This window comes from Pomacea canaliculata, linkage group LG1 (assembly GCF_003073045.1).
Source record: "Pomacea canaliculata isolate SZHN2017 linkage group LG1, ASM307304v1, whole genome shotgun sequence".
NCBI lineage: Eukaryota > Metazoa > Mollusca > Gastropoda > Architaenioglossa > Ampullariidae > Pomacea > Pomacea canaliculata.
The window spans coordinates 41,959,661-41,978,691 of NC_037590.1; the positions used below are offsets into that span (position 1 = coordinate 41,959,661).

Sequence of the window (19,031 nt, forward strand, 5' to 3'; positions counted from 1 at the left end):
TCTTGACCTAGGTTAGCCTTTACTCTCGACAACTGAAAGTGAGCGAACGAGAGACAGACAGAGACAATGAGATATACAAAGAAGACAAAGTACTGACAATAGGTTAATAGGTGACACACTTTTTCTGCGTCATTCCTCCAGTCAGCCCTCCTGCAAACAGGTTTGGAAGGTAGTTGGCAGAGAAAAATCTGCCGTGTTGATCCTACCCAGCAATTGACAGCTACCTGCGGTGCTAGAGAACATGAACCTACCAACATCCATCTCTATCCCAACCCGCTTCATTCTTTCTTTCTCTACCCGCCCACGACAACCGTTTGGCGGAGAGACGGACACATCTCGTGCCAGCAAGCAGAGAAGACCCCAAAATAATTATGATGCAAGAAGGGCCCACGGAAGAGCCACCCACAGACTTCTGTACACAAGGTGACATGTGATATTGGGCGATTCGGTTCTTGCGCCACTTCAGCAGCACAAAGCCAGAGAGTATCGTTAGACGGAGCAGCACTTGCCATCGCTGCCATCGTTTGGTCTTCACTCGTCCCTTTGTTTGCGACTTTGTGCGAGTTGACAGAGCAGCCACCAGTCCGTCTGTTTGCGCGATCTTTTCGGAAACATGGCCGTCATTTATGCACACCCCGTCCCTTTTCCTCCTCCACCCACCTCGCCCCTCCTACCCTCCTCGCCTACCCGTTTCATTTCTTTCACGGCTTACCATGAGCGAAAAACACCTTCAATGGGCGCGTAAAATGCAAACATTTTCATGGGCTTAAATCTCTTTTTCATTCAGAGTTGGCGCCACCTATGCTGCTAGCAGGAAAACAAACGACAAAAGAAGAAGAAGAAAAAAAGATGTGGAAGAAAACCAAGGTTCGCGTCTTGACACAGGCAACCCCTCGAGGTCCCGGTGAATCGCAGTGTTTAGTTGTGGGCACAGTTTCACTTATTTTTCCACCTCGTTGTTACGTCCTCGCGTCTGCTCGTCTCTGTTGTGGGAGACGCATTCAAGGTATTTGATGGATAAGCAATGGAATGTGCACCTTCAACAAAGCTGGTGTTGCGAGGACTTCACGGAGGCCCGACCAGTGAGGCATACTTGACATACCGCGATAAAGTGAAATGGCTTGTCACCTTCGCTTCTCTTTTAACGTTTCCGGTTAGAATTTTAAATGTGTTCTCTTTTGTGTGTTTGTGTTTCTTTTGGCACTCAATTTCAAATAGTGTGTTTTAAGATGGAATTTCCGGAGGAAATGTTGCTGGCCGTGGGTACCCAAAGAGTGTCGCTTTACCTGTAAGGATCTATCGTCCTGGGCAGCCCAGACAAACATGTCGACGATACACAAACGGATTGTTAGTTGTTCAGCTATTTTCTTCCATATTTTGCATGGGTTTTTGTGTTAGTTATAAAGAGTCAGTTGAACAGTCTGTCCGTGTCGGCCAGGTCTAGTTTACGCATAGCTCGCACTCTGTTCATGTGACCACGTACCCGGGGTGGGATTGAATCTCAGCTGGGATGACAAATGAACCAACAGTGTCGAACCTCTTAATGTCAGAAAAGAGGATGTGAAATAATAAAAGTGGTAGAATTTTCGACGAGAAATGAAAAGAGATGGATTTTATATGACAACTGTTTTGTTTTTTTTTAATTCATGATCAACAGCGTCAGAGAGGTAACGAGGAGGGGGATGCATAAGGAGGTTAACTTTAAGTCTGGAGGGGGCTTTGGTGACTTGCGCACTTGATAACGACCAGCGGCAGTTAATGAACATAACGGCTTGTGTACGGACACAGGCGATGAGGACAGGGAGTGGAGTATTTGTCATTACTGTAAGTGTGGTCTGATCTAGAATTGCAGAAAAAGGTTTTTCTTTAGGTACGTTCATAATTCCAAAAAGTGGGAGTGTGCATGTTTTATGGACTCAGTCACCACCCTCCTCTCTGTTTTACTGTCAAAACAGCAAGGAGAAAACAAATACGAGACAACGAAATCAGGTTTCATATATAGGGAAAATTAGGGATTTAAAAATATTTCTACAAAACGTGCCGTCATAATAGGTAGTGGGTGTCATTGAAATAATTGTCAAGACTGCTACTTTTATTGAGATGGTTTAATTCTTCAGCTTCAGACCTGGTTGAAACAATAGAGTTGGAAGTGAGATGCCGGATGTTTCTAGAACTTATCTCACGTATTGCGCTGACGCGCTACAAAAAGCTGTCTGTACCAATACTGACCGACAGGGTCATGCTCTTTGACCCCAGACTTCATTCAACTTTCAAGGTTCGCATGACCTGGCTGAGCACTGCTCACGCACGATGCGAGATCGCGGGAGGCGGCCAGCAGCCCTTACAATTGCTAGGTTTCTCCTGTCTTGTGTGCAAAGAAAATGTCGTACATGGCCTCCATGTTTGCCTGCGGTTCAAGTTATCAAACGTCCCGCCAAGTTTCCAGGTGAAGCATGTTACAGTTACCCAGCATACACAGGGCGCGCTGCAAGTTTCACACAAACTTTCACAAGACATAACTTCTTTCTCCGATCCTTCACGACAGCTGCAGATCTTCACAACGATATTTAATCAAAGCTTATCCCAGGGACCACCTATAGCCACAGGGAATTTTTCTGTCTGTAGTCAAACCTTTTAGTGACTTGTATATAGACAGGCAAAGTCTTCTGCGAGACGGACTACAGTACGCAATCGTCTTTACCCGAGCAAAGCAGGGTGGGCTGCTCCTGTTTCCTGTCACGGACTCTTTGTCACAGTCGCCAGGTAGGGAGGCTACATCTTAGCAGCTAGTTCTTAACAGCCAGCACGAGACGGGCTGGTGGCAGCAAACGAGATTCAAAAGTGCAGAAATGACCCAAGGGAGACGACTATTGAGAGGCAGTTACACTCACTTAATCCCCTTTATTTCCTCATCAATTTGAAATTTGTTTTCACTTTACACACAAAAACGAATGAGGCGCGCGTGCACACACATACACACATTTTAAAAAGTGGATGAAAGTATTAAAAACTGAAATCCCATGCCATGGCTAATAGTTTCCAAAATATATTTTGATAAACTTCCAATGCAAAATGCACTTTCTTCACAAAAAAGTACAACACATATTTTCAACCACACACAATCACACAAAATGCCACAGAAGCATTCAATGGATAGCGGTTTTGTTCCTAGGGGTGGGGAAAGCTGATTTACTTTACACATTTTTAATAATTGTCTAAAACATTTTTGTACCCGAAAATTCTTTTAACTTCTTAACACATGAATATCTGGATAAGCAATTTAAAAGCTATGCTAGGATGATGGACAGAATTGGGTGTCTGTGGTTGGAGGTGTCAAATTACTTTTAAACTTGCTATTGGTCTTCCAGAATATCATTCATGTGAATGAACAAACACAATCTGCCAATAAAGGACTGCAAAGCACTGCAGAAGAAGCCTGAGTAGTATAACTATTTGGGCAGCCGACGGAGCTCATGAGCAAACCAAACAGCGATGGACAACAGGACCAGGGAACCAGACTGGTGGGTGGCTGCCAAGGATGTTGGGACATAAGTCAGCAGGGTGGTTATACCCAGGGTGGCCTGCAATCGTTAACATATGCACTTCTTTATGGTCATCAAACTTTCGATGATTTCTAACTAGTTATTCAATAGCTTAAATAGGCATGATGCTCTGCCTATTAAGTTCACTTCTCTTTGATAATTTTTCTCCTGCTGTATTACTCTACATACAAGCCCACATTACAGATACAGGGTGCATGCATGAATGTTTTTGTGCATGAACCCACAAGAAGTGCATGTGTGCATGAACAAGAGGACACACAGATACACACAATGCAGGAACATTAACCTGTACAAACGTGAGTAAAATGACCTTATGGAGGGTAGGTATATCTACATAAATCTTAACAAGAGGTTACACAGGCATAAGCATAAACGTCACACAAAGAATTAGATCAAAGCACATCAGTCTGTCAAATTATGCCACTGAAAATTCTGAAAAGAAAATATACTGATTACCTCAGAAACCCTGAATCTTGACTGTGAAGATCCAACTAATATACATACTAGGAAAACATTTACAGAATCTTTACTAAACAAAATATTGAAGTTATTTACCTGCAGAATGGACATGCCCAAAAGACAGTTGATAGCAAGACGAGCTCGTGGTGCCAACGGTATTTTGCGGCACATCCACCAGAATGCAGCAATCAGAATGACAGTAGACTCTCCCTGAAAATGATAGATTGACATGATAGTGACTAATCCTGAACAGTACCAACATAAAAATTATGTATTTATGTTATAAGACTGACCCATAATAAAAATACAACAAGCTTCATCATCTCTTCTTCCTTACTTTCTCTTCCTTTCACACCCACTGTAGTATCTCTTATTCCTTTCTCCATGTTTTTTCTCTTATTCCTTTCTCCCTGTTTTTCTCTCCAACTCACCTACTTTTTGTGTATGCGTATTCAAGTATGCTGCACATTTTCACAGACGCACTCACATACCCAGAGAGTCATACCAAATGTCTATGATTAAACTGCACAGTAGTTGAGTTCTCAAAAATGTTCTTCCACTTGGGACTAAAGGCAATAAGGTCATCTGGGATCCATCGGTCAGACATCTTGGGCCAAGAGCTGTAGATAAGGCCAGCATCTAGTCCTGCCACAAAAGCACCTGAAAAAAAATTGCCAGCAATGCACCAACAGGGAGGCTGATGAGTCAATTATTCAGGTACAGAGCTAGTCAGCGTGAGAAAGTGTACCACATGAAGCACTAAAAGCTGATCCCACTTGTGAGAGTAATTCGATCCTGTATTTCAATATAGTAGGTCTTGAATGTTTGCTGCTCACCAACAATTGCATGTAGTTATTTTGAAAGTTTTTTTACTTCCTTTCTACCTGCTTTAGGCAAGAAACTACTACCTAAAATGATATATCTAGATATTTAAGAATATGTCCATTGTGTTATTTAGATGAGGTAGGTGATGAATTTCATTATAAGTTTCTGTGTGCTCACCCTTTGTTAACTGTTTCTCAGAAAGCACTGCTTCCTGTATATTATGTGCATCATCCAAATGAAATTTCACTAGCTAATGAATATTAAATCTTTGATTTAAGCAAATTTATTCAAACTGCATTATCACTGTTCAAGTAATTTCTCTCCATATAATTTTTTTGTATCATGTATTCATCTATATATTTTGTCACATTGCTACCATCTGTTGATTATTACTGTGATTGTTATTATCTGATATTACGGCTTTAGCCAATAAATAACTGAAATATTTGATGTCACAACTGAATTAAAACATGCATACAATGTATTATTTTTGGCACACAAGTTCTGTTTTGTACCAATAGACATTTATAGAAACTGCAGGAAAAAAATGCCATATGAATCAATCATTTGTGGACTGGGTACTTCCAATAACCAGTGGCTGTCAGCTTAAATACTTGTTAAAGTATTAACAGTTTAGCTAACTCCTTGCCAACTGTGTTCTGGGCACCGGGTTTGTTTCAAGAAGAGACTGAGATCATACATTGACAAAATAATATGTAAATAAAGTATGTTTACAGCATCAACGAAGTAAATATCACGACCCTACCTGACAGTGCTGTGAGAAAAATTATTGTCATCAAACCATGGGACAGGCCACGCAGCTTTGCCATCTGTTTTACATTTGGCATCTGTAGTTAAAAACAAGAAAATCAGCTTTTCGTTAGAATGTTTTCTAAAGACCATGTGCAAATTGATCTATAAAGGAAAATAATTGACTAGCACTCTTTCAAAAAATAATTTATTAATTTTAAATCATTTAAAAGACTTGTAGACTTTACACAACATATAAGACATCTACTGCAACATCGTCCAGTAAAAATTCACATTGATCTGTAATTGTGTGTGGTGTCATCCAATGGATTGTAACAGATCAACAGGCATATTTGGGGTTTTGTACAACTCAGCTATGATGACTTCAAAAATGCATAGCAAAGAAATCTGCAATGAGCGTAACACCTTTTTTTCTGCCCCCAAACATGCAAAAATCATGCTTTTTTAAAGATTTCAAGTAAATATAGCAGATCAAAATTCTGACTGAAGGATATTTCTTGTGGTAACAAAGTGTTCTGCTTATTGCAGAGCAAAATCTTTTTAATATTTGAAATCAGGATAGTAAATTGTATTAAATCTTAAATTCGCTGACATCACTACACCCTTGTGCACATTTCAATGCACAACCATTATCTGACATTCAATGAACTGAAGGGGTATTTTCACAGGATGTTAACCATAAGAAATTTACTCAAATCTTTTCAGTTACTCTGCATCTATGTAGGCAGACAAGTTTACAGCTCAAACATTAGTAAAAAAAATAAATAAAATGGCATTAAATTCAAATTCAGTGATGTTTTTAAACAACCACATCCAGTAAAATATCAGCTTCATTTTTAAAGGGAAAAGAAAATAATTCCCACAAGAGTTAGCATACAGCCTGTGGTGTCGTCAGGTGTGAAAGTCCTCCCCAAAGGAAGAGAGTGTAGAGAAGGAGGGCGGAGCCCAGGTGAGCTGCCAGGCGGTACTGGGAGACACGAGGAATGTCGTTAGGTCCGGGTTTCTCCTCAAGCCCACTCTTCACCATGTACCAGCCAAGGAAGCCCTGACAGTATACAAACACAACTTTATGTCCTCTACAAACCCTGACTGCACACAAACACCACAACTTTACATCGTTTGAAATTAAGGTGAAAGTTGATAGCAAAATATCCAGATGCTATATGTGTGTTACAAAAAATGCTGAGTGGATTTTGTTTAGAAAAGCACAGAGATTTGTACTTTTATGTCAGTGGTTCTCAAAGTGTGGTCCACAGACCACTTGTGGGCCGCACATGTTAGGTGGTCTGTGGCTGACAGTCATCATATGTCAGCAAAGTGATATTTAAATCACCAGATACATTAATTCATCCAGTACTGATTTCAATGAGTTGTAATTTTATAGATGTCCAACTGCTCATTCGCATAAAATGCTCGCTTATCAACTAAGTCTTTACGTCACAGCGTGAGTATTGTATCATCCATTACCTCTTAGTAATGAAGGACTTCCTTATCTTTAATTTTTATGTGTACTTTGCAAAGTATGTAATTTTATGTAAACTAATTAGTATACTACTGTCACAAAAGTACATTTAGAGTTGATGTGTAATGAAACAAATGCGGCAATTTAAATTTGAAATTCATGATACAGAGTGATTTTAGACCTTGGTGGTCCGCCATATTGTTTTACTTTAGTAATATGATCCGCGGTCCTAAATACTTTGAGAACCAGTGCCTTATGTCACTGAAAGGCATAAACCTTTACCTGGAAACCAAGAAGAGCAGCATATATGATCAAACGGGGCTTCATTGCTTTTGAGATCCAGCCTTTGCGCCAGAAGTAGACAGCAGGGAGTATAAATGCTATGCCTGTTGCTCTCCCCCACATACGGTGTGCCCACTCCATGAAGTAGATAAACTTGAAGTCAGACAGGGTCATCTCCTTTTGGCTTGCCTGGCTGGAAACCAGCTGGCAAAACTTAGTAGTGCAAGAGAAGGAAGAACACACTTTTTTTTCTATTTTAACACATTATATTTGAGTGTTACCTAAAGTTCTGCTATCACAGTGGTTCTCAAAGTGGGCTGCACGCATGTCAAATGGTCTGCAGCTGACAGTCACCATATGCTAGCAAAATGATGTTTAAATCATCAGATATGCTAATTAGTCCAGTACTGATTTCACATGAGTTGTAATTTTATCAATGCTCAACTGCTCGTTCACATAAAATGCTCGCTTATCAACTAAGTTTTTACATCACAGCACAAGCATAGTGTCATTTAACCGGGTCATTAGTTACCCTTAGTAACTTAGTGCACTTCCTTATTTTTCATTTTTATGTGTACTTTGCGAAGTATGTAATTTTATGTAAACTTATTACTATGTTACTGTCACAAAAGTACATTGAGTTGTGATGTGTAATGAAACAAATGCGGCAATTTAAATTTGAAATTCAGGGGACTGAGTAATTTTTGGCCTTGGTGGTCCACCTTCTTTTTTTTTACTTTAGTAAAACAGTCCACAGTCCGAAATACTTTGAGAACCACTGTGCTATCATAGGATGTGCACAGTTCTACTTACTATTTGTACTCTGGAAATGTTTTGTATTTCTCAAACTCAGCTGTCCACTCTGCCTCACTCTGAGGCAGCTTCATGTCTTTCAGCAGGCGCCAGTCAACCATGGACAGTCCAGATTCTGTCAATCTTTTTTTTATTAAAACAAACCAAACTTGTAAGTCAGGTTTCTGAGAAATTTTTTTTTTACTTTCTTCTGTAACAAAAGCGATATGCTAGTAAAATATCAAAGCGGAAGGGGTCACTGATCTGACTAGCAAATGTGAAACTTGTAGCTGAATATAAGCATTGTTGCAAGAAAAGTACAATGCTACATACAAGTAAACAGTGCAACTTGGTGATGCTTTTTCTGAAGTTTTGTCAGAAAGTAATAAGTAGTAAAAGAACTGGCATCCGAGGCCAGGTGCATGGCTTAATACTCATGTGGTGCAGTGGAACCAATCATCTAATGCAGTGATGCCCAACCTTTTTCGGCCTGTGGGCCATACACATTTCCGACATGCGTGTCACGGGCCGCTTCACCGCGAAAATACAAAAAAAGAAAAAAAATAGAGCAGATACCATTTTTATTAGAAACAAGTTGTACTTACCATTAATTATGTAGTAATTAGTGGGATATTTGAAGTTGTTTACCCAAAACCAAGTTTTGAATGTCCGGCTGCATAGTAGAGACACCAAGTCGGAGCACTGAATCGAAATGTTCGTCCATCGAAAAAAAGATTGAGAGATGCCCCTACGTAGGGATAAATACTTCTTCTTCCCTTTTTTTTCGTTTTTGTAGGTCTTTTTTTTTTTTTTACTAATATGCTGATTTCCTGCACTGTGGGCAGAATTTTCGCAGGCCGGATGGCACCGCGTCGCGGGCCGGATATGGCCTGCAGGCCGTAGGTTGGGCATCCCTGATCTAATGGATACCTGACATCACATGTCTAATGTTTTTTTTCTTTTGCGTGGGTGGGTGGGGAAGGAAGCATGGAAGAGATTGGTGTAAGTCTAAAAAAGGAAAATACTGGCCCTGAGATAAGAGTGGTCTCTAACACCTCACTCCCCAATGACTGAAAAGTTATGGAAATGTATTTACCTTTTCTTTTTAATTTTGGGAGAATGGGAGCTGTACCTGCTGTTGCACTACCATGACATTCTGATCTACTGTCACTAGCTGACAGTACAGATGTCACAGAAAACTTATTGACTTTCTTGTTTAAGCTTTCAATGAAAACAATAAAACATCAGCAGAGTTCATGAATTAAAACAAAAACTAGAGAGGAATAATGAAACCTTTACATATTAGATATATATATATAAATGCTAAAATCACCTTGTAACACCGCCAAGAATAACGGCTCCAAACACCATGCCAGAACAGCCAATAAGCCAGCGCCCAACAATCTTTTGCGCACTCACTGAAATGTTCTCAGCTGCTGCTGCTGCTGCAGTTCCAGACCGCATTGTGCTCTGCCGCAGTGACTGGAAGCCACGCAACAGTGCACTTGTCTGAAGAAAGATAAAATTAATTGATGAAAAGAATGAAAATTAATCAGCTGTTGATTGTGGACAGTGTCTTAGGGCTATATCAACAGATAGTGATAGTGTACTACACTGACTAAATGTACAGCCTATTAAGTAGAATGAATCATCACGTTCTCCTGATATAAAACATGATTTAATGCCAAAATATGTGATGAAGCTAAGCCAAGATTCTTCATATACAATGTGTGTGTGTGCATGCTTGTGGGGGTGTAGACATATCAATAATGTATATCTGTACATAGTTAAAAGAGTTAAGTCATGAAATAAAAGGTTGTCAAGACAACATAAATGGAAAAAAAATTCAGCATTGAAAGAAATCACAAAAATCAAAATACCATATATGCATTATGTCTTGACTTTGTTCCTTTGAGACTCTGGGAAATGGTAGCATAGCATCTGTTCATCTGAATAGCTCGCTGACAATTTGGGCACTGCAGTAAAAGAAAAAAAAAAATACAAATGCATATTACTCAAGGATGTTTCATCAAAGGATCCTACCGAAGAGAGGGGAGTGGAACTGAGCAGATTGAACTGAGACGTGTGAGGCCATGAAGTTTTGTGCTGTTAATAAACTGCCTTGAAATAATGAATCACATGATAAGGAAATACTTTTTATTTTTGCATTGGTTAAAATTGGGCTAAGCAGGTAAAAGTCTCGTGTGGTATATTGCAGTATTTGTCCCCATTCCCACCAAAAAATGAGTGGTCTACCACTAGACAACTGATGTGCCTTGGCAACAAGGGCGGTGGAGCGGATGATGATATCAAAAGCCGCATCAACAAAGCCAGGCATGCTTTCAACAGCCTACACCCCTTCTGGAACTTTCGAGCATTATACTTCAGCAGTAAGACCCGCATCTTCAACACCAGTGTGAAAGCAGTCCTACTGTATGGCTCTGAAACCTGGAGAGTGACAAATACCATCAACAACAAGCTCCAGACCTTTACCAACCGATGCATACGCCATATCCTGGGAATAAGATGGCCTGAAAAGATCTCCAACAGCTGCCTGTGGAAAAGAACCAAGCAGAATGCCACTAGCCAAGACATCAAAAAGCACAAATGGGGCTGGATAGGACACCCCCTGTGCAAACCAGCTGACACCACTGCCAAGCAGGCATTTGACTGGAACCCTCAGGGGAAGAGGAGAGTTGGGAGACCGAAGCAGACTTGGAAATGGACAGCAGAGAGCAAGGCAAAGGACATCAGAACCATCGGGGCCCAACTGAAGGGGGCTGCCTCAAACCGGGTCCGCTGGCGAGGTGTTGTTGCGGCCCTATGCTCCTCAAAGGAGCAAGAAGGAATAAACTAAACCAACCACCCAAAAAAATGAAAAGAAAAATTGCTTGAAATATCTCATAGCAAATAAAAGCATTGCCTGTGTGTGTACACAAACTTAATACACGTCTCTGGTGTGTGTCTTTTGCATAGTTCGGATACTTATTGTAATAAGTAATAGGTGTTTGTTTGTAAAGTGCAATTAAAAAGAAAACTGACATTATAGTATTTTGTTCTCTCTCATCTTAATTATATAGGAAATTAAGATCGGCTTCCGATTATATAATTCTTACTTTAGGCACTAAATGACGAACTCCAAGTGTAAAACTTCGAGCAGACGACAATGGCTGCAGGGCACGAGCAAGTTTCGGAATAAATAAAGCAAACATTCTGTCACAGCACCAGTGTAGTGGTCCACTTAGGGCAGATGGAGCAAGTATGATAAAGGCGGAATTTCAAAACAAAATTACTCTCTAGCTAGTATCCTCTATCAGGATCGCCCGAGGAAAAAGCGGAAGTGCGACAGCTGACGAAATCGAGGCAGGATTCCTTTCTCTTCCGTTTGGTCTCGGCTTACCCTCTGCGACACGAACATGGAAGTGTGTGTAGATTCAGTGATATCTGCGATTAATGCCGAAAAAGGAGGTGAGAACGAATTTGATGAAAATATGTCTTTTTGGATAATAATTGCACTATTTCAGAGTATGAGCTGTGTGCTATGGTAATTTTTTTCCTGCTTTTTCTCAAGTATCTGACATATGATCTTTGTCCGCTCTGATCTGGAAATGTTACAAACTTATGTGGTGACTGTCAGCCTTTGAGTGACTAGAGCTAAAAGGACAGTTCACACTTATTTCGTTATGAGTTTGAATTATAATGTTCCTGAAATTGTTTGATTTCCCAGGTGCATCCAGACTTGAACTGTGTTCGAATCTCATGGAGGGAGGAACTACGCCTACGATAGGTGAGTTTCAAATATTTGGAGTCTGTACGTTTTCACACTATATACCCACGAAAGCAAACATTTCTTGCTATGAATGATGGAAAAACTGATCATAGAATGCTGACCGAAATGGTGGAGCAGGCCGTGTAGTTATAAAAACTATGTGATGTCACATTGTCTGCGGTGCCATGCAGTCAATCCTGTCATGTTTATGTCGCCACTCAACATTTGCTACTGCACATTAGTTGAGGTTGGAAATCCCTCCTTCTTCTCTGTATTGAAGTGGCCATGACTTCAAATGTAATAAAAAGCTTAATATAATTTTAAATCATTTAGCTGCTTTCTTGCTTATGCCATATTTCATGCTAAAATGTGATAATACATGAAAAATCAGTTTTTCTTCTTTGTTATAAAGAATGTCTTATCAGTTGGCTAGCATTTACAATATACATTTATGCAAATGGGTTTTAATTCATAAAGTGTCTGATTGCTGAGACCAAGATGTATGCTATAGCTGAGGAAGTATGGGCACCAGTTTGGTATCTGAGCAGATGACTAATCTACAATGAATTTACCATCTTTGCCAAATCATTACATTGATTTCTAATGACATATTTAATGTTTCTCATTTATTTTGAGGAATTGGACTACTAAGAGGCAACATCATGACCTTTCCAAAATGTTATACTGAAACTCCACGCTTGCATTGTCTGTTAGTCAAACCAGTAAATAGTAATATCAGGAAAATGAAGAAAAGAATTTTTGTCCTTTTTCAGGCATGCTTCAAGTAGTTAAATCAAAAGTGAAGATACCTGTGTTTGTGATGATTAGACCAAGAGGGGGAGATTTCCTGTACACTGAGGAAGAAGTGGAGGTTATGAAACATGATATCCATGCATTGAAGGAGAATGGCGCTGACGGCTTTGTTTTTGGGTTTCTTCAAGAGTATGTTGTAGCACTGCTTCCAATGTTCCTGTTTGTGTTTTTGGTGGTTCAGTAAAAACAAAGATATAAAAGCAAGCAAGCACGGCAGAGAGGGAGAGAAAGAAATTGCTCTGAAATTGTTCTTTTATATAAGTTCTGACATTATAAAGTTCATACTCATTTATATTTTTCATATTGAAACGTGAAAATGAAATATAGCACAATAATGCAGATTGATCTGTGAGTAAATATTACTGGTTTTGAATGAGATACTTAAGATTTCATTGTATCTCTAGTATAATCTGTGCATGATGACTATGCTCTTGTGTGAACCTCTTATGTTAGACCATCCAGATTAGTAGCAGCTTATACAATTCATGATTTTTTGTTTGTTGTTCTTTTGCTTATAATTTTTTTTTAAATATATGAAATATTGATGCATAAAATGTCTTCAGATGTTAGAATAAATATATTAGAATATCCTTTTACATTTTACCAGTTATTTTTAAAAATATTATTCTTTTACCTTTCATTTTCCTGAAGTTGTATAGAATGATATGAGCAGTAATCAGAGTTATTGGTCTTTCCACAGGGATGGCTCTGTTGATTCTGACCGTTGCAAAACATTCATAGGTAGTACATTGTATGTGTGTATGTTTCTTTATACATGTTCGTGGGCTATATTCTTCAGATGACATGAAAAAATCTTTAAATCTTGCTGTAAACAGTATGTGTTGGGTGAAGAAGGGGGAGGGGGGTAGATAGGTTACTCTGCATAGTAGATGAAAAGCTCTTTGGCTAAAGAAATGCCTTACTACAATGGTGAAGCTCTAAACCTCATGATAAAATTTGACTACCACTGCTACCATGAAGTTTATTCTATATTAAGATCCTATGATTTTAGAGGTCATGATTTTAATTTCAGTTGCATATTTTAAAATTTTGTTACAGAGTTGATTTCACCTTTGCCAGTTACATTTCACAGAGGTAAAGAACACATTTCAGATGACTGACTCAAGCATAAAAGTAATCCCAGCTATTACAGTATTCTCAAATTATTATTAATACTGTGCAGTACCAGTTTTTGTTTTTTGTTTTATTTTTTATTTTTATTTATTTTTTTTTTTTGCTTAGCTCAGTCAAAATCATATTTTGAACAAAGTGCATGTGTGAAGTTTGAATTTCATTCAAATGTAAAACCCTTGAAGCATTTGATAGCATTTGCATCAAAAATGTAACAGGAAACCATTTATTATGTCTTGTGATGAGCAGGTAAAGCTTTATGTCATATTACTGTTCTGTTGCAGCTATTGATATGTGCAATAATATGATGGTTGCACTGCGCACCCTTATAGATCTCAAATTTGACCGCGTTTTGACCAGTGGAGGAGCAGCCAATGCTCTTGATGGAGCAGCTATGATTGATAAAATGATAACTGAAGTGAGCCAGTTTTAATGTGTACAATTGTGTGCGTGAAATGTTTGTTTTTAGCAAGATGACATGATAGTAATAGGCCTGTGATCAGCTGATTCTCATCAAAGCTACCAGCATTTTGTCAGTACCAGAATGTGCACTAGGAGGAGAATTTGTTGTACTGAATTAAGACAAATATGATGCTATACCTGTATGCAGAAGTAATAGGCACTTAAAATCATTTGTGCCCTCAGAAGTCCAGGTCCTCAATTTTTGGTTATGTGTGTGCATGGGTATATGATGTAGGCATGCATTACAAAGTGCTTTAAATGTCAGATTTTGTGATCTTGTGTTTTGCATGTGCATATGCATACCCTGCATTTAGTGCTCCACGCATATCTATTTTGTAACTAGCACTAGTAACTGATCACAATTCCACCTACCAAGAAATAATTGCTCATTGGTATTAATAAATTTGGCCATTTGTCATTTGTTTTGTGGTTAAGCATTATTGTTGCTTGTAACTGTCTTTTCAATTTATTTTTTTTATTTTTTGCAGGCACGAGGAAATATCATTGTTGTGCCTGGTAAGCTAGATTGCTACATTGTATCATCAAGTTCTAAAAGAAATGTGTAGGGTTTTGGAATTTTTTTAAAGTTCTGGGTTTTAATTTTGGTTGGGAAAAATGATTTATCATGTACATATAATAACACTTTTTTATAAACACTTTTATTTCTGAAATTTTTTTTGCTTTGACTATTTTTTCACATCGGTAACAGTTTTCCCATTTATTGCTAATGAGGTTAAAGGTTAATGCATGCATGTCCTATTATTACTACAACAGTTGCTACATTTTTAGTTACCAGTAGTAGTAAATGAAAAATACAGCAGCATCAAGAAATAAACCCGGGTTGACATATTTTATGTGTATTTCTTTTAGGAGGTGGTATTAATGAGGACAACCTGGAGCGCATCTTGCAGATTGGTGCAAAAGAATTCCACTGTTCTGCACGCATCTTCCAAGAGTCTAACATGTTGCAGCAGAAGTCCGGCATAACTCTGGGTGGCTCCCTGTCACCACCTGAATATGGTCATCGTATTGCCAGTCTTATGAAAGTAAACAACATGATGAACATTGCCTCAATGTGCTGGGAAAGTCTTAATAAATAAAGATCTGTTTCATACCTCCTTTCTGCTGCCACTTTATATGATCTCATTGCTTGGAGTAATTGAAACTCACTTTCATCCTGACATTCCTGATTGCTATTGCTAATTGTTTTTTTTTTTTTGTTTTTTTTTTTTGCAACATGATTTTACAAGATTGCTGCAGCCTTTGTCAATAATTTTTCACTTGCATTTAGGCAGAAGTAGAGAGATTGTTTAATAAAATAAAAATCAATTTTAATTCATGCTTACTGCTCATAGCATACACCTTTTCCTTTTTTTTCAAATTGTTGGTGACAATCATACTATGTGACATGACAAGAGCAGCTAAAAAGTTAAAATATTCTCTGTGTCAAGATATACTAACATCATGGCTTGAGATGCTGCCATTGATGTAACTATTAAAAAATTACAAATAGTTTGATGAAATCTATAACATTATAATCATGAAATATTGCCGGGATTTGAGAAAGATGTAACCACCTGTTTTCAAAGAAATGACAGGTGAAAAACTTTATTGCTTCATCTCCTTGACTTATACAGACCATCCATGTCTGACCACACATCCAAAGCTGGTTTTCCTAATCAAGTGTTTTCACAATCAGCATCTGTACCAAGCTTTATCATGATTGATTGATAATTGTTGTGTTTAGTGCCCAGTCATGCATTTTCTCACTGCTACATTGCTGTCATCGAGCGTGCAAAGGTTGTTCTGAATCATTCTTTAACAGAGAGTTTGCACTTAAGTTTCGGCATGACTGGAGCAGATGTATGACCTATAATCAGCACTTAGCATGTTCAGTAGTAGCTAAATAATGCTTAGTCCTACAGAAGGTTTCATTAAACATATCTCCGCTGTTTTATTTAAAAGATAAATGCTAGCAAACCTGTGTGTTTTTCATACTTAAGATGGGTATCACAACCTAGTCCTGACAAATGACAGTGCCTTGAAGTTTTTTGATGTTTTGTGTAATTGTTGATAATATTTGCACATTCATGACTTAAGTTTGTCCATTTCTCATTTGCTATTTATAGAAGTGCCAAATAGATGAGAAATGCACCTTATTAATGTACTGGTTTCTTTTTCTTTTAGTGAATACTTTTGAAATCTGTATTCTTAGGGATATTTTGATATGATATACATGAAGGTATTTTTGTAACAGTATGTAATTTGTCTCAAGTTTACAGCTGCCTAGTTCCTTTGCTGCCAAATGCATAACAGACAAATCTATGTCAAGTTACAGTACGTCTTCTGTTATATAGAAATGTTGCTGGATAAGTAGTCAGTAACAGTCCTCAGGGTCTCCTAATTAAGATTCGTTCATCTCATGTATGGCCTTAAGTTAAATGGATATAAAACTGTGATAAGCTTCCACATCCAAAAGAACTGGTTGTCAGGGATACTGTATTAGCAGTATCATGCCTTTGTTTCATGAGATAAAAGTAGAGCAAACCTTATTTTTGTGTGTGTCCTTGGTGCATGTGTTTGTGGTTAAGTAGACTCCTTGGTGCTTATTTAAGTGCTTACTAATGGTGTAGACTTACTTATTTCAAAAGAAGCAGCCTTAAAGTTATCAATAATTTGCTTATGTATTGGTAAAGACCACTGACTTGTGATTCTTATTATCAGTGAAACTAGGTTAAAGATTGTGTTTTCCTTTTTCACTGGCAGGCATCATGCTAGTGAAGAGGTCAGAAGGTGAGCTGTGCTTTTTCGCTTATTGAGATTGTCTGCCCATTGAAAGACTGCCTCCCTCTAGATTTAGCCCGATTACTGATCCATATATATATAGAGTGTGAAGTATGTGTGTCTTCATGTAGGCAAGATTTTATATTGAGTGCCATGCAACAGATTTTTATATATATATATGTCCTGAAGATCTTGTTAGGATCTGCCTCCTATGTTTACACTGCAGGTATTTTGTGGATCTTCCTTTTGAAGGGCTATGGCTACCTGGAATAGTGGCAGATATTGTGGTCTGTTCTCCATTTTTATCTTTCTTTTATTGGATACTTGCCACTCAGTTTGTGGAATTGTATAATTTGATAAAGCCTGGAGTGATATCCCCTAGATTTTACATTATGAGCTGATAGTTGACAGGCTTATCCTACAAAGCAAAAATTTTAATTCAAAATGTTATTTCAGGATATAAAATTGTGCAGAATCATATTTCACATTTCTTTCTTAATGTTAACTTGTATTTTTCTGTTTTAGTAATCATGGTTATTCTGGTTGAGGCCTTATGTGCAACCTGATGCACGAAGAGGAATAGATAGATAGAATCATGGTTATACAGAAATTAATGGCACAGCAAATATGATAAGTTTTCAGATTGTTATTTCTAACAATTTAGTTCTAATTAATATCTCAAAATGTTTGCTGAAAGAATATAGAATTTTAACCATATTTGTAAAATAGTCAAAGTGGTAGATTAAGTATAAAACAAACATTTCATATTTGAAATGAGCTTATGTTTCTTTGAAGTGAAAGACCTGGGGGCTGGGGCTAGTTACCCTCTGTTACCCCGCATATTGTCCTCACGATGAGATAACCATTGTTGCTGACATTGCATAAAACTCAATTAACCTGTTATAGATAAGAAATCCTGACATTAAACTAGTTAAATTTTAAACTAGGTATGCATATTGCAAGTCCACATGGACAAAGATGTCTCATATATCTTTTGTTCAAACATTTGCAAATATCCATGCAAGTGTATGATGCAGATTTATTCTAAATGTATGCTAATACCACATTGTACCAAACAACAGTTTCTGTGGTAATTGGCATTGCCTTTTAACTTACTTTAGAATTGGAAGAGAAGTGTAACATATGTATGATATGTCAGTGCAGGATTTTTAGGAAATACAAAACATACTTTTGTATGTTGTGCATATCTGTTTGTGCATGATGTTCATCAGGATATAAAAAAAATTGCATCAGTTTCTTGTTGCAAATTAAGAAATCCACGGGAAGAATTATTTTTTGTTTTTATAAGTAAGTGACGTCCAGATCTTCAATGACCTTTATTGTGTGCTTCAAAAATAAAAATTCATCAGCCACTTTTCTGAATGCTTTTCTCATGCACAGACTCCTTGCTTGGATAATTTATGTGCTTCGCGATTTATTATTATTATTTTAGCTGTTCACATCTATGTACAAACCATGCCACTTTTGGATACACACGTGTGTTTATATATAATTTTTCGCACACTGTCATGATCTCACATGCAGCCATGTTTTTGTGAATGCCACCTTGTACAAGTTGTGACCATTGCAAAATTTTCTTCTTTTTTTTTTTATTCTGAGAGAAGACATCAGATATAAAGAGCTGTAGACACACGTACGGCACTTATTTGTAAGTCTTACCAGATTATGTATTGATTATTTAAAGATTATTTATTACCAGATTATGAATCTGTGGTGTGTAGAGGTAATCCTCTAATCTTTTGACATTTAGGGATTCAGGCATAACAGACGGACTTTCTAAATTTTTCCTTAATCTGAGGTTTGCTAAGAAAATTATATTTAATGGATGGGTGAGCGGGGGACGCTTGTATGTGTGCGCGCACGTGTAGGGCGGAGGTACGTGCTGGTAAAGAGGAGC

At 38.0% G+C, this 19,031-nt stretch overlaps 2 protein-coding genes across 2 annotated transcripts; one reads left to right on the forward strand and one right to left on the reverse strand.

Moving 5' to 3' along the window:
• Nucleotides 1-2,881: 2,881 nt before the first annotated feature.
• On the reverse strand, nt 2,882-11,509 carry LOC112565655 (cytochrome c oxidase assembly protein COX15 homolog). The gene is made up of 10 exons (XM_025241260.1): nt 11,271-11,509; nt 10,035-10,130; nt 9,488-9,663; nt 8,176-8,298; nt 7,363-7,555; nt 6,496-6,663; nt 5,614-5,695; nt 4,528-4,682; nt 4,119-4,232; nt 2,882-3,581 (listed from the first exon to the last, which is right to left on the reverse strand). The coding sequence occupies exons 1-10, from the start codon at nt 11,364-11,366 to the stop codon at nt 3,450-3,452; spliced, it is 1,335 nt and encodes a 444-aa protein (XP_025097045.1). The 5' UTR covers nt 11,367-11,509; the 3' UTR covers nt 2,882-3,449.
• A 1-nt stretch (nt 11,510) lies between these two features.
• On the forward strand, nt 11,511-18,490 carry LOC112565658 (copper homeostasis protein cutC homolog). The gene is made up of 8 exons (XM_025241274.1): nt 11,511-11,622; nt 11,882-11,941; nt 12,697-12,865; nt 13,437-13,477; nt 13,796-13,831; nt 14,152-14,285; nt 14,818-14,845; nt 15,200-18,490. The coding sequence occupies exons 1-8, from the start codon at nt 11,571-11,573 to the stop codon at nt 15,427-15,429; spliced, it is 750 nt and encodes a 249-aa protein (XP_025097059.1). The 5' UTR covers nt 11,511-11,570; the 3' UTR covers nt 15,430-18,490.
• The last annotated feature ends 541 nt before the right edge of the window (nt 18,491-19,031 follow it).